Raw genomic sequence first — 18,785 nt, forward strand, 5'->3', positions numbered from 1 at the left:
TTGAGCAAACTTTTTAAAATTCTCAGAATTATATGGCATATTATCTGCATAAAATTTTTCCGGGATACCGAATTGAACAAATTTTTCTTTGCAAAAATTAATTACCTCTTGAGATGTTTTACCTTTAGTTTCAGTTACTTCCAACCACTTCGAGTAGGAATCCACAATCAGTAAATAGTTCTTATTATCGTATTGAAAGAAATCTGAAAACAAATATTGCCACGGTCTACAAGGTATTAAATGATTAATTAATGGCTCTTTTTGATTAGATCTTTGATATATTTGACATTTTTCACACTTTGAAATCATATCCTCTATATCTCTACTTAAATAGGGCCAATATAGTAATTGTCTAGCTTTGGCTTTATTTAGATATTTAAAATCATCAAACGCACCTATTAATTTATCGAGAGTAGCCTGTTGGTCTTCTGTAAATGTATTAAAAATATCAACACCCTCATCTCCTATGAAATGTAAAAAATTTGCAATTTTCACTTCTTCTGTTGAAGCACTCTTCCCACTTGCGGTAAGGTAAATTCTAAACTTCTGTTTCCATAAAAGCCAATAACTAGCTGGACTTTGATGCTCAAATAATGGACTAGGCGGTTTAAATTCCATTATTATTGTTAAAATCTCTAACAACCAGAAATCTTTGGATTGGCGGGCTTCTAACCTCACTCTTTCCTCGAGGTTTCAAACTTAATTAACATTAACACTTCTACGTACTCAAAATTCGGGCAAACTAGCAGCCTTCACACCTGACACCATGTTTGATTCCTTTGGTCATATATATATTAAACAAGAGGTTCATTCAGAATCTTTATTATAGCAATCAAGAAGTTACAAGTTACATGACCCTAGCCGGAATGGCCGTACCGGATGACATGCGTCTGTCATCGGTCTTCTTCTCTTTTACCTTTAACATAATATATTACAATCCCTAATTAAAACTATGTATATGTTATCCAGAACAATGTTTGTTCAAAACTAGTGCAACAGAGTGGGGGAAAAATAATGAAAAAAAATGCAATAGAAGCTTTCCAAAAATATTCATATAGTACCCATGAAGATCTAGTCATAAAAAATGCTGGATTTTTCATTAAGCCTGAATTTCCACAACTTGGTGCTACTCCTGATGCAATGGTTTTTTGCAAATGTTGCAGTAGGGGATGCTTAGAAGTGAAATGTCCTTATTTATTAAAAGATATGTCAATAGCAGAGTTCATAAACTTACCTTCATCATGTCTTATTAGAAATTCTGATGGAGAAGTTCAATTAAATAATATCACTATCAAATTCAAATGCAAATGGCTCTCTCCAATGTTCAATATTGCCATTTTGTAATATGGTCTCCAACTGAATTATATCATGAAAAAATTATGTTTAACGAAGAATTTTGGAAATTTTACATGGAAAAAGCAAGTTTTTTTCATAAAAAAATTATAAATTCTGAGTTACTTTGCAAATATATTAGCAAACTTAACAACAATTTAACATGGTGCACATGTAAAGGCATTGACGATGGCCACCCAATTTTCTCCATTCAGTGAAAGTTTCAAAAAATAAAGAAAAAACAAGAATCAAATTATATTAACAGAACTGAATGTACATACAAGTTGAGAGTATAATTTAAATAATAATAGCAAACTAAAAGCATATGAAGAAGTTTATTTATTCAAATAGGGAAAGCCCTAATACATACAAATAAATAATCAATCTATAACATTAATACACAATAAGATAAAAATAACAATTAAACTTAAAATATAGTACCTAAACTTATTAAAAATATAAAACAATATTATATAACATAATACATGACTACAAAACAACTACCTAACTATTGGTGTTTATAATATGGTTCATTAATTTGCTTTTAAACATTTGTACAGATGAACAACTTTTAACTGTTTGAGGATGCTTATTAAAAGGATCGAAACCCTTAAACAACAAAGAGTTTCTTGAAGCCGACCTTTTTGTTTTCACAATGTGTAAATTGCAATTACCTCGAGTAGGGTAATTGTGCAAAATCATGCAAGTAGGGTGTCATCTGTATACAAATTTCAGATACAAAGAAATCACATTTAACAAATAAGTTTATATCATTTAAATACAATTGGAACAAAAGGGGTCCTAAGACACTACCTTGAGGTACCCCAATATTAACACTAATTGCAGAAGAAGTAATATCAATCCTCACTTGTTGCTTTCTATTCAATAATCAATAATCTTTAAACCATTCAAGAACATTTCCTCCAATAACATAGCGTTCTAATTTAGTGAGAAGCATATTACGATCAATAGTTTCAAAAGCTCTTTTTAAATCAAGGAATACTACTACTAAATAATTATCATTGTCCAATTCAGACCTGAATTTACAAAGTGAAAGTTGCAGTGCAGTTTAGTAGGAATACTTTATACGAAAACCTGGCTTGGTATTCATTAAGATTTCATTTTTATCAAAGTGATGCATGATCATATACTACCAATTCTAATAATTTCTCAATGGGCGGAAATATATTTATAGGTCTAAATTCATCTGCAGAGCGTAGGCGCAAAATTTCGGGCCAATGCTTCTTAAATGCATTCATTTTTTTTTTCGAATCCTGAGAAAACTAACAAATATTTTTAAAAAATTTAAACGCAGAATGAAAGATTACATTATTACCGAGGGCCGAAAGTCCCTTAGAATAAACAAAAAGTTTTTTTGAATGAAATATTTGAAATTAAAAATCACACTAAATTTTCTCTTTTTTTTTCACCCCTGTAACTTATTAAAATAAACATTATAGAAGTTTTTAGGGACTTTCGGCCCTCAGTAATAATGTATTTTTTCATTCTGCGTTTAAATTTTTCAAAAATACTTATTAGTTTTCTCAGGATTCGAAAAAAATGAATGCATTTAAAAAGCATTGGCCCTAAATTTTGCGCCTACGCTCTTTAGTGTTATTAACTTTTAGTATTGGAACAACTGTACCGATTTTTAACAAATCTGTAATTTTTGATGATCTAAGAGAAGTATTTATAAAATTTAAGACAATGTGACCACAAGTTACAAAAAATTCTTTTACTATTTTGGAATTTAGTATTCCATTAATGTTACTCCTATTATCTAAAGACTTAACCATGACTGCCAAGTCACTCAGTGCAGTACCGATTCGAACTTCGTACAATTAGGACGTTAATAATTTGCTCCGTTTGTACACAGAACCAACCGGTTTTCGATTTATTTGGGTTTTTAGTTTAGGTGTTTGTAAATAAACATATACATTTAAAGTTATACAGTTTGTTTTAAAAGACTCCCCTAATGGGGGAGTCTAGTGACCCTAAGACTTGTGCGGGTGTGTTTTTGATAAACAAAGAGATCAGTGCAGTTGAAAACCAAATTCATATTAGTAACGTAGAAATGGACACGGATATAAACTCATTAAAAGGCAATCAAAACATGGGAGAAAAAACTTCTGATAAATCACACACAAACGAAACTCGTCTGTTCAATGTTTTGTCAGATAAGTATAATTTTAATATTGTTCATGTTTATATAGAAAGTATCAACAATGACAATCTAGGACGTTTACATCCCTTATCAATTGGCCATATCCTACATAAAAAATTAAAAGTGCCAAATATAATTGAAATAAAGAGTATTGGTAGAAATAGGATTAAAGTTATATTAAAAAATTTAAAGGATGCAAACGACTTAGTACAAAATTGTAATTTAAAAAATGATAATCTAAGAGCTTATATACCGAATCATCTTTTGGAAGTAAAGGGTGTTGTACGAGGTGTAGATAAACAGTTTGATATGGATTACTTGTGTGAAAACATTGAATCGACAGCAAAAGTACTACAAATTAGGAGAATGCACCGCAGAGTAGAAGAAAATAATGAGATAAAATATAAACCTAAACAAATGATTATTGTCACATTCGAAGGAAATATTTTACCTGGACAAATATCTATTAACAGAGTCTTTTTTCCAGTTGAACAGTTTGTTGGTCGTGTAACACAATGTTACAATTGTTTGAAGTTTGGGCATGTATCCAAACAATGTAAAAGCACTTCTTCCTCATGCATTAACTGTGGTTCAGAAAAAAATCAAAATCACAAATGTGAACAAAAAGATAAATTCTGCATACATTGTAAAACCAGTGGACATGTATCTATAGATAAAAAATGCCCTTATTATGACAACCAAAAGAAAATTAAAAGCATTATGTTTAATTATAAAGTTTCATACACTGAAGCAAAATCTTTTAGTGAGTCTTCTTTTGCCGGCTTTACAGGGAATAACAAATTCTCACTTCTGACTAACCTTGATGAAAATTTTCCTTCTTTAACTGCAAATCAACAATCTCGTTCATCCGAACCTATTTGGCCAAGAAAACATCGTTTACAAAATAATATGTCTCTAAGTCAACCTAGTACATCTAGGAATATAGATAATTTTGAAAGCACTAGAAAGAAACGTAAAGCAGGATCTCCTATCACGTTATCTCCCACTCAACCTCCTTTATTTCCTTTTCAATTTGGTCCATCTAAATCACTATCATCCAATCCACATAAAACAAATACTAATGATATCGAATTTATTAAAAATAACTTGTTTAAATCTTTATTTACATATTTTGATAATTTTTTTAATAAAATACAAACTATCGATGATATAAAAAATATAAATAACGAAACTCTTAAGCATGATATTAGTCTAGTATTGGAGGATACTTTTACAAATAAATAATTTTCTTGAAGATTATGCAATGGAATGCACGTTCTGTAATATCTAATAAAAATTCTTTTATCCAATTTTTATCAGAAGAAAATGTAGATATTGTTTTATTGAGCGAAACTTGGTTTAAAAAAAATGTAGCGTACAACTTTAAAGGTTATAATCTCATCCGGAAAGATCGTGATGATGGCTATAGTGGAGTAGCCATTCTAGTTAAAAATAATCTCAATTTTAAAGAAATAAATATCCTTAGCAATTTTAATGATGAAATTCTAGTTTGTGGATGCGCGGTAAATTGTGGGAAAAATTCGATTAATTTTTTATCAATTTATCGAGCACCAAAAACTAAAACTAAAACAGATGATTGGGTTAAAGTTTTTTCTCAAGTAAAAGCTCCCCTTATAATAGGTGGAGACATGAATGCACATAATGTATTATGGGGATCTAAAAAAAGTGATAATATTGGAAAGCAACTAGAGATGGTTGCAGATGATCTAGAGTTAGTAATATTAAATACTGGTGGACCTACATGTTTAAATCGGCCTGGTGTTAATGATTCTATGTTAGATGTTACTTTCAGTTCTTCAGATATTGCAAAAAAAATTACATGGTCTGTTTTCTTAGATACACTTGGTTCGAACCATTACCCTATTTTAATAACAGTTGCCAACGCCTCCCATTCAAATGAAAAAATTTTACCTAAAAGTAAATGGAATATTAAAAAAGCAAACTGGAAACTGTATACAGATGTTGTAGACTCTCTCTTTGAGAATAATATGGAATTTGAAAACACTGGCGAAAAGTATTGCTTTCTTATTAATAGCATAAATGAGGCTGCAGAAAAGGCAATACCTGCTTTTAAACCTTTCACTAGCAAAAATCATCTTCCGCCTCCATGGTGGGATAATGAATGTAGTAATGTTGTGAATAACAGAAGACAAGCGATTAAATTATATAAGAAATCTCCTACAATGGCCAATTACATACAATGCCAAAAACTTGTATCAGAAGCCAAAATATTTCTAAAAAATAAAGCCAAAAAGAGCTGGATTGATTGGTGCTCAAAGTTGAATAAAAATATACCGTCAGCAAGCTTATGGAATCAAGCTAGAAAATTAAACAGAAAACCAATTTCTTCTATAAAATGTTTTGACGATTCCTTAGAAGAACAATTTTTCGATCAAATTGCTCCACCGTCTGTAAAAAATTGCAAAACTTTTGACTATTATTCCAATAAGCATTATCATTTTTTGTTGGAATCTTTTAATACATTAGAATTGGAATTTGCCTTAAAAAATCGAAATAGTACTAGTCCAGGTTTAGATAATATTAAATATCCAATGTTACTATATCTTCCCAAAAGTGCCAAAATTTTACTATTGGAAATATTTAATGATATAATCATGAATAATTCAGTAATAGCTCAATTTCAAGATGTAATCATTATCCCCATACTCAAACAAGGGAAAGATCCTAATTCCGTTCACTCATATAGACCTATCTCACTTATGTCTTGTGTACTGAAAACTTTGGAACGGATGATTAAACATAGGTTAGAATGGTGGTTGGATAAAAAGAAGTTACTTCCAGATTTGCAGTTTGGGTACAGAAAGGGCTGTGGTACCATAGATGCACTTGCCACATTGGTAACGGACATTCAGAACTCCTTCTCAAGTAATATTTATTTACCGACAATAGTATTAGATATAGAAGGAGCATATGATAGTGTTTGTCTCGATATTTTAATGGAAAAATTAATAAAAAATTTTCATATACCACCACAATTGGTAAACACTATTCTTAACGTTTATTCGTGCAGAAAAATTTACCTGAGAGCAAACAATAATAAACTTATAGGTCCTCGTTATAATAAACAGGGACTACCGCAGGGATCAGTTTTAAGCCCTCTATTGTTTAATATCTATACTGCAGATTTGCATAAGATTTCCATTAAAAATCTCAGCTTTAAAATAATACAGTATGCTGATGACTTTCTTATGTATTCTTCTACCAAAAAATACGATAACTGCATTCAAACTTTAGAAAAAGTACATGATAGATCCAAAAATTGGTTCAAACACAATGGGTTTGAAATTGCATCAAGTAAATCAAGTATTACTATTTTCACTCGACACAATATCCCAAAACTAAATCAGATAAAATTGAATGGGTATGATTTTAATTTCAGTTCTTCAATTAAATATTTGGGATTGATTCTCGATCGCAAGTTAACTTGGAAACTTCACGTTGAGTTTATGTTGGATAGATGTAAGAAGGGTCTAAATTTCCTCAAATCAATTACAAAAACATGGTGGGGTGCAGATGTGGAAACTTCTTTGCTTTTCTTTCGATCTTATATTAGATCAATTATCGATTATGGATGCATATTATATGGTTCAGCAAGTAAACATATTCTGAAAACAATAGATGTGTTTCAAAACTCAGCATTGCGTATTTGTTTGGGTGCCATGAAATCGACGCCTATTAATGCTCTACATGTGGAAGCTCTAGAAAATCCTTTGGGCTATAGGAGAGAATACCTCAGTCAAAAGTTTGTTATTAATATACAAAATCGTAACACTACTATCTACTCAAATATCAGAAAACTGAACGAAGAAGATTTAACTAATCGATATTGGAGACTTAAGAACTCACCTCCACTTTGTGAGGCTTTTAGAAGCCTGACAAATTTTGATTATGACTTCAAATCAGAGGATAATCTTCACATCGAACATTTTTATTCGTGCTTGCAGCCCATTACTGTGATACAACCGAATTACCATGTAAATTCTTCTGTTAGCTCGAATATTTTGAGGTCCTGTTTATCTAGTCTGTCAGACTCTTTAGTTATTTATACGGATGCCTCAAAGTCTATGTTTGGTACTGGGTGTGCTTTCTACATTCCATCAACTAATACAGAAAAACTTTGTCGACTAAATCCTAGTTTTTCAATCTTTAGTGCTGAAGCTGTAGCAATATATGAAGCATTAAGATACTTTGAAAACACTCAGAATACATCTGTTACAATAGTATCTGACTCATTGTCGGTTATGTTAGCAATTGAAACTTTAAGTTTTCCTAGTAACAACTCAAATATATATGTCTTTCAAATTAAAAAACTTGTTTATGACCTTCATAAAAACCGAAGAGTTGTTCATTTTTTGTGGGTTAAAGCACATATAGGTCTTAAATACAACGAACATGTTGACCTATTAGCTAAAAAGGCCATTGACACCGGAACGCAAGCTGATCACCAAATCTGTAGACAAGACGTATTAACAATAATTAAAAATAATATCAATAGTAAATGGAAACAATCTTGGCATATATATAGTACGCAGTCTTCCTCGCAATATGCTTCTATACAGCCTTTAATCCCAAGTGATTATTGGTTTAAAAATTATTCTGTTCCACGAAGGTATATAACATCCATAATTAGAATAAAATTTGGACACGCCTGCTATCCTAGTCATCTGTCCAAACTAAAAATTGTAAATTCAAATTTATGTCCAGACTGTCAAAAAGAAGGTGATCTAGATCACATTTTCTTCGAATGTAAAAAATATACAAAACAAACTGAAGATCTAATAAAAAATTTAGTCAACATCAAAATTTTTCCTCCGTACAATATGTGCTATCTGCTATCTCTAAATATAAGAGCTGTAAATGAGTGTTTGATGCAATTTATTTGCAAAAGTAAGCTTAATATTTAACTGTAATTAGAATCCTAACCTCTGTTTTACCCCATTTGTTATTACCTTTTATCCGTGACCCAATCTAGTTTGTCTTAAAAGCAATGTCTTGATGGGTCCCTAGACGAGAAACGAGTGTCCATGTTTTATCCCTATCCTATCCTTAATAATAATGTTAATGCTTAAAATTTGTAATGCTACTTAAGTTTGAAATTTATATTATCTTTTTATTCTTTCTGGGTAGAAAATTTTCATATTGTGACTGGCTGTATGGCACTTGCCTATGCCATTAAAAAAAAAGTCACTCAGTGATAGTAACTGAAATTTATGAATACTGGGATACAAATTCTGATTATCCTAACTCTATAATAAATTAGTAGTGTTTTTAGCGTTTTCCACATAAGTCTAGAGTTATTTTTATACCTATCAACTTTATCAAAATAATATTGTTCTTTTTTTGCTTTTAACATATTAACTACCACATTTCTTGCTCTTACCCTTTACATTACCCTTTGTATAATTTGTCCCTAATTTTAATTTTACTATTAACATCATTATCAAACCATGGTATGTTACCTTTGATCTGACATGTTTAAATAGGTCCTATTATTTATGACAGACTGACTGTTTGATAAAATTTCATTGTAAATAGTATTGACATCAGTACAATCTAAATCCCAATCACAAGAAAGTAAATTCATTTGGATTTGATATATTTTTTCTCCGTTAAGACATCTGTAACATTTACTAGAGACATTAAAATTTTGAAAACTATTACTAAAACTGACCGATATTATTGAATGATTACTCAACTTGGGAATTGAATGAACAAAACAACTAACCAGATCATTATTGACAAGAATATTATCAATTAAGGTTTCACTAAAATTCGTAATTCTAGTAGGTTCAGTTACTAACTGCTTAATGCCACATTGTAAAAACATTGCTTTAATTTTCTGGGTGTAGAAGCTAGTACTTAAAAAATCCAAATTAAAATTATTTAAGTATAGCATATACATATATCAACATATATTTTTATTCCTCAAAAGGAATAATTGGAGGACATATATTTATAAGTGCACAACACAAGAATACTATTTGGTCAAGTAAAGATTGTTCTTCCCCTACATTTATTAATGTCATCGGAATAATTTGCTGAGTTATTCTACATTTATTTCGGATCATTACAATAATTCCAAGGTTTTTTCTATCTGGTTCTTTCCAAGTCAACTGGATGCATTTGGGTTTTTCCCTTCGTAAATGCAGGAATTTTTACTGATGCATGAAACAATTCCACAAATTCTTTGATTAGGAATCCCCTGTCAGCCATAATCATATCCCCTGGCAGCAAATTGTTCAGAAAATCAGAGTTTTCAGTAATTACCTTATCTGAAACTCTTCCCCCCCCCCCCCCCAACCTTCACTTATAAAGCATATGCTCCCCTGAGGTTTAATACCAATTAAATATTGTAAGGTATGAGACTGTTTATAGTAGCTCCAAGACGACAATAAATTAGAGACAACTTGAATTTTCATTTCAAAACAATCTATTATAACTGTTGTTTTTTCATGGTCAGAATGTTTGAAATACTTAGGCATTGTTTTTAACAGTATTTCTCTCTCTGGCCACCTAACAAATCTTTTGAATCGAATGCACATAATTGCAATTATTTTTTTAAAGTAACTAGAGGCAGTTGTTACGCTCATTCCTAATCTGTACCCAAGATCTTAAAAATCTGGATTTAATCTTAATTTTACTAAAGTTAGAAGAATCTGATCTTCTATCGATAGAATGATATTGGGATGACTGGGCACAAATGGTTTTATATAATTTATTACCGCTATGAAAACTTTAAAATTCGACAGACCAGTATAATATCTGGTTTTCGTATCATTACCACAAAGATTTTTGAAATTAAGCGCTGTTTTGTTGTTTATATGATCTGTTCCTTCAATTATAGCTAATTTTAAGAAAACTTCTGTTAATTTTTCCATAGTGATTTCAGTTTGGATATTTTTATCACTGTTATTGTCTGGAGCAATAACTTCTTTGGGGTCTGTATGCCCTGCCTAAAAATTAGATGTAATACATAATATATTTAAAATAAATGATTGCCCAATTACAACTAGAATGATACTACGATTAGCAGTAGTAGAAAAAAAAAACAAGATAACAGTTAAGAAAAGAATCTTAAAATTGTATTTTATTTAAAACTTTGTAGATAGCAGAAATATGTATCAATTCAAAGAGATTTTTTGTCATCACAATATAAATATGTAAAAATTACCTGACGATTTTCACATTTGGTCCCATTGAAGATAGCTACAAAGGAGCTGTGAATTAAATTCACAAAACAAATTTTTGACGTTTGACTGTGTTGTCATGTCTTTATAATGTAATAGGCTTCAATTACAACTAGAGAATCTTTCAAAAATACATTTTTATTATATGAATTATGCAATTTTTTTATATACAACACGAACGAATAAATACTCGTTTCTTCTCATATAAATTGCAGTTATTATTACATTTTTTTGGCATTTGCCTTTGATAATAAGCTAATAGATTTGGCAATCCTCAAACCACTAGTTGCCAGATTGTTACAGATGGTCACCAGATATATGTGGAAAGTACCTGAATACTATTCTTATTATTTTTTGAAAGAATTTCTTTTTTACTGTTAGTTTGTTAACGTTCTATTGCTATTTCCCGATTTATTAAAAAAACATGGCAACACAGTCAAGAACCAACATTTCGTTCTATGAACTTTAATTGACAGCTCAATTCACAGATCACCTAACCTCTAGATGCTTCACGACAATAATACTTTAGTTGGATATGAAATTCAGCGCTCCAAGAGATTTGTATCGGAACTAATTCAAGCGATAAATTACGCGGGAAATCCAAAATTTAATTTTGGTGGGAAAATTTAAATAAAGCTTAAAATATTTAAATATAATTTGGTATATTTGAAAAAAAAATTGTATTTGAAATTTTAAAATGTGCAAATTATTTTTAAATTCAAATATACACAATACCGTTTACGAAAAAATAAGACAAAATATAATTTATTTATTTATTTATTACATGTAAAACAACTTTGTATATAAAGTTAGCATAGAATAGAAATATGCTTTATTACCACTGAAAATTGTACAATTTTATGGACAAAGCTTACAAAAAGTCAGAAAAATAACAATTTAAAATTTACTGAAATTACATAAATCGTCAATATCACAAAATAAAAGATAATAAAACACACTATGTATTGCAAAATTTAAATAAATTGCAAATTGCATAATTAATCCTTACGAACTAATACGTTTAAGTTTCTGCATGTGATACTCAAATATATATTTATACAAATACTTTAGTTACTTGTACATAAAGCTATTCGTTAAAAAACTCTTCTACTGAATAATATGGTCTTTCGGATAGATAGGTTTTTGTTCTTTTACGGAACTTAAGGAAAGAAGTTGCAGATTTAGGTTGCAAAGGGAGATGGTTGTATAATCTTTTTACTGAATATAATATAGATTTCTTTACTAACGCAGTGGACGGGATCAGTAAATACGCATTAAAGGTTGAATTTCTGGTGGAGTAGTCATGATTAGGTCTTGCTGAAAAAACATGTATGCGTTTACGAATTAAGCAAACAGTTTCTAAAATATATAAAGAAGGAAGACTTAAAATCCCGTGATTTTTTAAGTATCTTCTGCAATATGTTATTCTACCGAGACCAAAAAGATACCGTATTGCTCTTTTTTGTTTGTAATTTAAAAACAACTGTCAGATTGGGCAGCTGTTCTAGAACCCCAAGAAAGAAGACCATATCGAAGATGAGACTCAAACAAAGAAAAATATGTTATTTTGGAAGATCCTAAATTAATTTTCTTCAAAACAGATCTTATTGCATAGCAGGCTGAGGCTAGTTTCGTACTTAACAAATCGATATGAAGGGACCATTTAAGGTTGCTGACTATAAAAATACCAAGAAATTTTACAGAATCAATGATACTGATCTGGCTATTATTAAGAAGCAAGGATTGAAGAGCTTTATAGGATAATGCTACTGTCTTATCCACGTTAAAAGAGAGTAAATTAGAGTCTGACTAGGTTTTTATTTTAAATAGATCAGAAGTTATAGTTGCATGAAGAATTGCAATATTAGAGTTTCTCCAGGTAATACTGGTATCATCAGCAAAAAGAAAAATGTTTCCATCGGTTTTAAGTTGGTGATGTGATTTATAAAGATAAGGAAAAGTAGAGGACCCAATACTGAACCTTGTGGTACTCCACATACAATGCTTTTGTGACTAGAAGCTGTATCATTTGCTATAACTAGTTATTTCCTATTCCCTAAGTAATATTGGAACCAATTCAAAGAAATACCTCGAATTCCATAGAAATTTTGTTTTTTTTTATCAAAATGTCGTGATTTACACAATCAAAAGCTTTGGCATAGTCACAGAAAACAGTGGCAGTGTAAAGATTATTGTGTAGTGCTTAATAGACCTCATTTGGTACATACATAGCATCACTGGTACATTTATTACATAAAAACCCGATCTGACTTTGTGATTTTTTACAAATCATTAAATATACATATAACTTAAACTAAAAGAGCACATAATACACACTATACAAGCATGAATACAAATTAATGACTGGTATTAAGATGACCAATTATGGGGATAAATAGGATATTATGGAACAGATATATTTTTTATGTGTGCAACTAATGATCAGTAAAAATATGATACCAAGATCTCTAATTTCACTCATTTTAGTTGCTTTAGTAGGTACTTGAATGCATTTATTTATTTACGCATGTACCATTTACACAGGAACAAATATAAAATTTCTATAGTTAGCATATTAATATGGTAAATAAATAAACTACTCAAAGGCCGTTTGGAAATACATAAAAAAATACAAATTTCAATGTCAAAAAACAATTGAGATTTATTCTAGGAAAAAAAAATGTACATCAATAATTGGTACATCCACCTTTGGCTCTCTTGAATTTTAAAATAATCGGCTACACTAGTTATCTCCACATAAAGTTTGAGATTATAAGCAAGGACTAAAAACCTGTTACTTAATTAATAAAGCTATATCATTAATAGACATATTGAACAGTAAAGATCCCAAATAAGGGCCATCAGATGAAACAATTATAGCAGAGGTAATAAGACTTTACCTTCATGTACCAAACCCAATTACTCAAGTAGAGTAATCGCTTCCACTTAAGCATAAAGTCCATACAGCTGAAGTTTATGAAGCAACACACCATGATTCAACCAGTAAAAGACCTTTGAAAAGTTAATATATATTTCACATACATGAACCTCCTTTTTGAAAGATGAAACAATGTGTTTTTGATAGATAATCAAATTAGTTAAGATAGACTTTTTACTTCCTAATCCATGTTGATGGCTGATCAATAGAACATTACAGTACCAATTAAAGGGTGGCACAGAAGCCACTTAAATAACTTAGGGATTGAAGATAGCATAACCATATCATTATTTATTTAAAAAAGGAGTAATATAACTACTATCATTCCAAGTTAAAGGATATAAGTTTAATGATGGTTTTAGTATGGTTAAATAAATAATAACATAAAGTTACACAGATAGTGTAAAGCATCTTTTTAGAAAATAACTGCGAACATTATCAGAATCATTATTTCCACGGTTTTCTTAGACCTCTTACCATAAAATCTAGAACATGATCTGCTATATATGAGTCTCTGTCATCTCCCATGTCTTCAAAACCTTTTATATATCTAGTATGCTCATTGTAATGAAGACTTGGCATAATCGCCATTTCGTCAAACATTATAGCTATATGCTTATCCATTCCTTCCATTTTTGATGTTGTTGCTTTTAGTGACTCAAATATTAACTTATTAATTCCTGGGCCTCCAATAGTTTAAGCCAGAAGTCTATTTAATGTTGATTTACTGGGTAAGATAAATATATTGGAAAGAATACTATATGAACGAGCACTTTGTTTGTATAAAGACAAAGCCAAACATTTCTTATTAAGAGTAAGTCGTCTAAGCTTTTTTGCTTAACGTTCTGAAGATCACCCAACTTATTTTCTTTATAAAACTCTTCAGCTTCAAACAGTCTGCGTTGAAAAGACTTTTTGCTATTTCTCTCCAAAGAGTATTTGTGGTGTAATTGTTTTAATGCTGCATATATTTTTTTCTTTTTAGGGGTAATTGTACCTCTTGATATATTACACTGCTGCAATATTTTCAGTGGTGTGATATTCTTAAGGGCAACACCTAAAAATAAATGTGATGTTAATTTCTTTATTCAATCCTTACAAGGCAAAATTGATTCATTATATTAACCTTCGTGTAGTGGCATTACTGCGTGAGAGACTTAGTAGACTGTTTTTTGATGTGAGTATTAAACAATTTATTTTAAGTACTAGAATGTTTCAGTACCTTCATATATCTTTGTTAGATTTTAGCAATGGGAGATTATAAACACAGGCAAGCTCCTATTTCTAGTTTTTAGCCCCAGCTGGTCTATGACACTTAGGCAACTAAACTTAAAAACTCTAGTATCACTATCCGAAGGTTAAGCAAACTGTTAATTTTATAGTTAATCATATTAGAGAAAATTTACAAATCTGCTAATGACAATACAAAATATAAAATTTTAACTACAATTGCCTTTTAAATCCTTACTCTCATCAGTTTGTATTAAAATTTCTTCGTTTGGTAACTGTGCATCATTGTGTTCGGCAACTAAAAAGTTTAATAAAATAGTAACCAATTTGAAAATTATTGTTATCTTCGTAATACTTACTACAATGGGCTATCTCAAATGATTGAAACATGTGTGTAGATTGTGCATCTCTACTTGTTGAAGGACTCTTAACTAAAACAAAAAGTTAATATAATAATTTATACCATGATTCACTTCAAGTAAAATAATTTTTTTTAATTACATATTAGGGTTACTTACTTTCGGTTACATTTGCTTCCACACACAACATTGAAATACTTCTGGGATGTAATTAGAAGAAGAATCTAAAATCAATCATCAATCAGTTAATTGTTCTCTAATATCAAATATTTATTGGACTCACTATACAAATGTAAGCTAGGAATTGCATTTTTATACAATTTATGGCTCCATGAAGAAACAAACTTATCTTCAAAGTGTCTGTGGCAGATTCGTTTTGTTTTAAAAACTGTACTGGAATTCATCATATCATATCATGGATTTTTTATAACACTAAGCCACTTCCTAAATCGTATAATGTCTTTATCAGGATTTGGAAAGGCATGTCTAATTGATGACGAATTGGTACATTGTAGGATACAACATTTATTGTGAAAAACCATATTTAACTAATTATTATTAATCTGCAAAATACTGTTTGAACACCGCCACGAACATTTAAAACACAGATCACTGAGGTAGGTGATTTGTAATTTACAAACTAATTTGAGGTTAATGCTAACAATAACCCAGAGATATTAAACCAAGTTTAGTTTAATTTCTTTGCAATAATAACCATCAAATTCAAATCAAAATCTGACTATATAGACGCTAATCAATTACTGACAATTAGCGATTGACATATTGACAATTATAATGGACCGTGGAAGTGTGACGTCACAACTGTCAATTACTTTCCAAACAAAAGTTGAAATGTCCAATCTCAAGACTTTTTAATTTCTATAAAGTTAACATTTTGCTTCCTCTGCTGCTTTTTCTTTTAAGTATAGTGTTTTTAAGATAATACCATCATAATTCAGTGTTCTATTTCTATGAAATATAGTTTAAAAGTTTAAATTAAAGACATTCTAACCTTACTTTATTGATACATGCATTTTATTCTATTTTTATAAAACAACATGCTTTATTGTTTACACAACCTTGTAAAATTGTTGTAGTAACTATTAGAATACTTAGATATTGCAAAAAGCGGAAAGATTCTGTAAAAAAAAATGAAAAAATAACGAAAAATACAAATTATCCACACTAAACAAGGTTTGTTTGGAAAGTGAAACTGACATATGTCAATAAAATCTACGTCATCACTTCCACGGTCCATTTTTAGTTGTGTTCTAAACCTAAACTGCAGAGTAAAGGTAAAGACAGAGTAAAGCGACATCTGAAGATTTGTATCGGTACTACAAATGACATTTAGTTTAGTTTGACCTTGAGCTACCTACGTGAAACGTCTAGTTATTAGTGGTCTGTGGCTCAATTATAGCTATCTTCAATGGGACCAAATGTGAAAATCGTGAAAATTGTAATAAATAACATAGGTGTTCTTTCATTCTGTTGTTATAATATATGAGTAAAATACAATACATACAGAATTAACACAATTCTTAGAAAAACAAAAATAGTTACCATTGACAGCAAATTATTGCCTTCCTGCTCTAAAACGTTATCTATATTCTCCTTTGCATTTTTAACCTAAATCATATATCATATAGGGAAAGTTAAGTATCAAGTTTGTTTCATAAAAATTAGTATACTGACCATTTGTTTTCCTATACTTCTCTTATATCTTTCTACATTGCAACAATCAGCATGATGAGAGCTCGAAGCATATCCCATATTGATATTAGGTACCCAGTCAGGGTTTAGGATGTTTTCAAACGAAGCAGGTTTACCTGCAAAAATATCTAGCTAAACCAACACAATTCTTTCAGTTTTATTCCCTCACCTGAGATAAAATGTTTTGAACAAACTCGAGCATTATTTAATTGGCGGTTTGTTAAATCAGTCCTTTTAAGTGCCTGGATCCATTTATCCCTTCTTTGCTGAACCAACCTTATGGTTTCCTCATCTTGCTGAAACCTTTTAAAAGGGACTGTCGGTATCCTAAAATACCCCATAGGATTCCTATTAGATCTGTTGGAGCATCCCACAACAAAGCAAACCATTGGCATTTTTGCTACCTAAAAATTTAACACATTCACATTGAATTTAATTTAACGACTATGTAAACAGACCTTTTAAACTAATTTTTCAGTTTCAAAACAGAATTTTTTTTGAAAAAGTCTTAAGCTTAAATATTTTTGTCCGTTTTTCAATCACTGAACTGATAATTTAACTCACAATTTATATAATTAATTGAAAAAACCCGAAAACTTTCAATACGACTAAATAGTTTGTTTACCCTCCGGACACCATATTGGATTTAATTTGACATAAATAATAAAAATAAAAACGTTTATTGCCTAATAAAATTTAACATGTCATTAAGTATCTCATTCATTATAGTCTTCTTCTTCGGCGTCCCGCTCTTGCACCGCCAGCTTCTTGATTATTTGACCTCTCGGCATCCTGGACTTCTTTGTGTGGATTTATCCTCGTCTTCTTCTGTAGGTACTAATTTAAGGCACCGTACCTACTTCCCTGCTTGGCTGTTTTCCGGCAACCATCCGGCTAGACCCTGATCAGATGGTCGATCAGTCTATGGGTAGATCTATGCATCCTCTGGATTCTGTTATTCTCGAGGATGCCCTTGGTCTTATGGAGTCTTCTTGTGGCCTGGTGGAAGAAATACCTGGTCCTTTTCTCGGCCACCTCCCTCAGTGGTGTATACTGGAGCCTATACTGCAACCATCTCTGATGGTTGCATTCATGATTCTGTTCTCCCATGATGTTCCGTCGATGATCCGGTAGCATGATGTTTCCGTGGCTTCTAATCTTCTCCAGTGTGTCTCTGATATGGAACTCCACACTGGTACAGCATATAGCATCACCGATCTAACATAGGCCTGGTACAACTGAATCTTCTTGACCTTGGACAGCAGACTGGTCCTAAAAATGAAAGGGAGAATTAGTCTTTTAGCTGCATTAGCTTTTACCTTAGTTTTTTGTGTATGCACCCGGAAGTTGAATTTTCTGTCGAGGTGGACTCCTAGGTACTTGACTCTATCTTCTTCCTGGATCCTGTTGCCTCCTACTCTGATTTGGTTTCGTGGTGGTCTCGAACTCTGGCTGAAGACTATGACCTGCGTCTTTTGGGCGTTGATTTTTATCTTCCATTTTTCGGTGTATCTCGTGATTTTGTCCAAGTGATTTTCCATATTCCTGATGATTCTTCCTTCGTCTTTTCCGGATGCATACACTGCTGTGTCGTCTGCATAAAGAGCTGTTGAAGTTCTTGGATCTGTAGGTAGGTCTGAAACAAAAATGTTGTACAAAATTGAAGATAAAATGCTGCCCTGAGGCATCCCTTCCTGAATATCCTGGATTGCTGACATCTTTTGGTCCGTTGAAACTTGCAATGTTCTGTTGGAGAGATATGTGTCACAGATGTTGATGAGGTAGTGTGGTAGCCTAGCTTTGTCCATCTTGAAGATTAG

The 18,785-nt window shown here is 31.0% G+C and overlaps 1 protein-coding gene and 1 long non-coding RNA gene across 2 annotated transcripts; both read right to left on the reverse strand.

The window, feature by feature from the left end:
- Positions 1–11,463: 11,463 nt before the first annotated feature.
- Positions 11,464–16,505, reverse strand: LOC140439745 (uncharacterized). Its single transcript, XM_072529875.1, has 5 exons — positions 15,536–16,505; positions 15,412–15,476; positions 15,253–15,324; positions 15,132–15,191; positions 11,464–14,720 (listed from the first exon to the last, which is right to left on the reverse strand). Exons 2-5 carry the CDS (start codon positions 15,440–15,442, stop codon positions 14,377–14,379), a joined length of 507 nt encoding a protein of 168 aa, XP_072385976.1. The 5' UTR covers positions 15,443–15,476; positions 15,536–16,505; the 3' UTR covers positions 11,464–14,376.
- Positions 16,506–16,718: 213 nt separating this feature from the next.
- Positions 16,719–17,589, reverse strand: LOC140438302 (uncharacterized). The gene is made up of 3 exons (XR_011950491.1): positions 17,424–17,589; positions 17,135–17,369; positions 16,719–17,081 (listed from the first exon to the last, which is right to left on the reverse strand). It is a non-coding gene; the product is annotated as an uncharacterized lncRNA (long non-coding RNA).
- Between the last annotated feature and the right edge of the window lie 1,196 nt (positions 17,590–18,785).

This window comes from Diabrotica undecimpunctata, chromosome 4 (genome assembly GCF_040954645.1).
Source record: "Diabrotica undecimpunctata isolate CICGRU chromosome 4, icDiaUnde3, whole genome shotgun sequence".
NCBI lineage: Eukaryota > Metazoa > Arthropoda > Insecta > Coleoptera > Chrysomelidae > Diabrotica > Diabrotica undecimpunctata.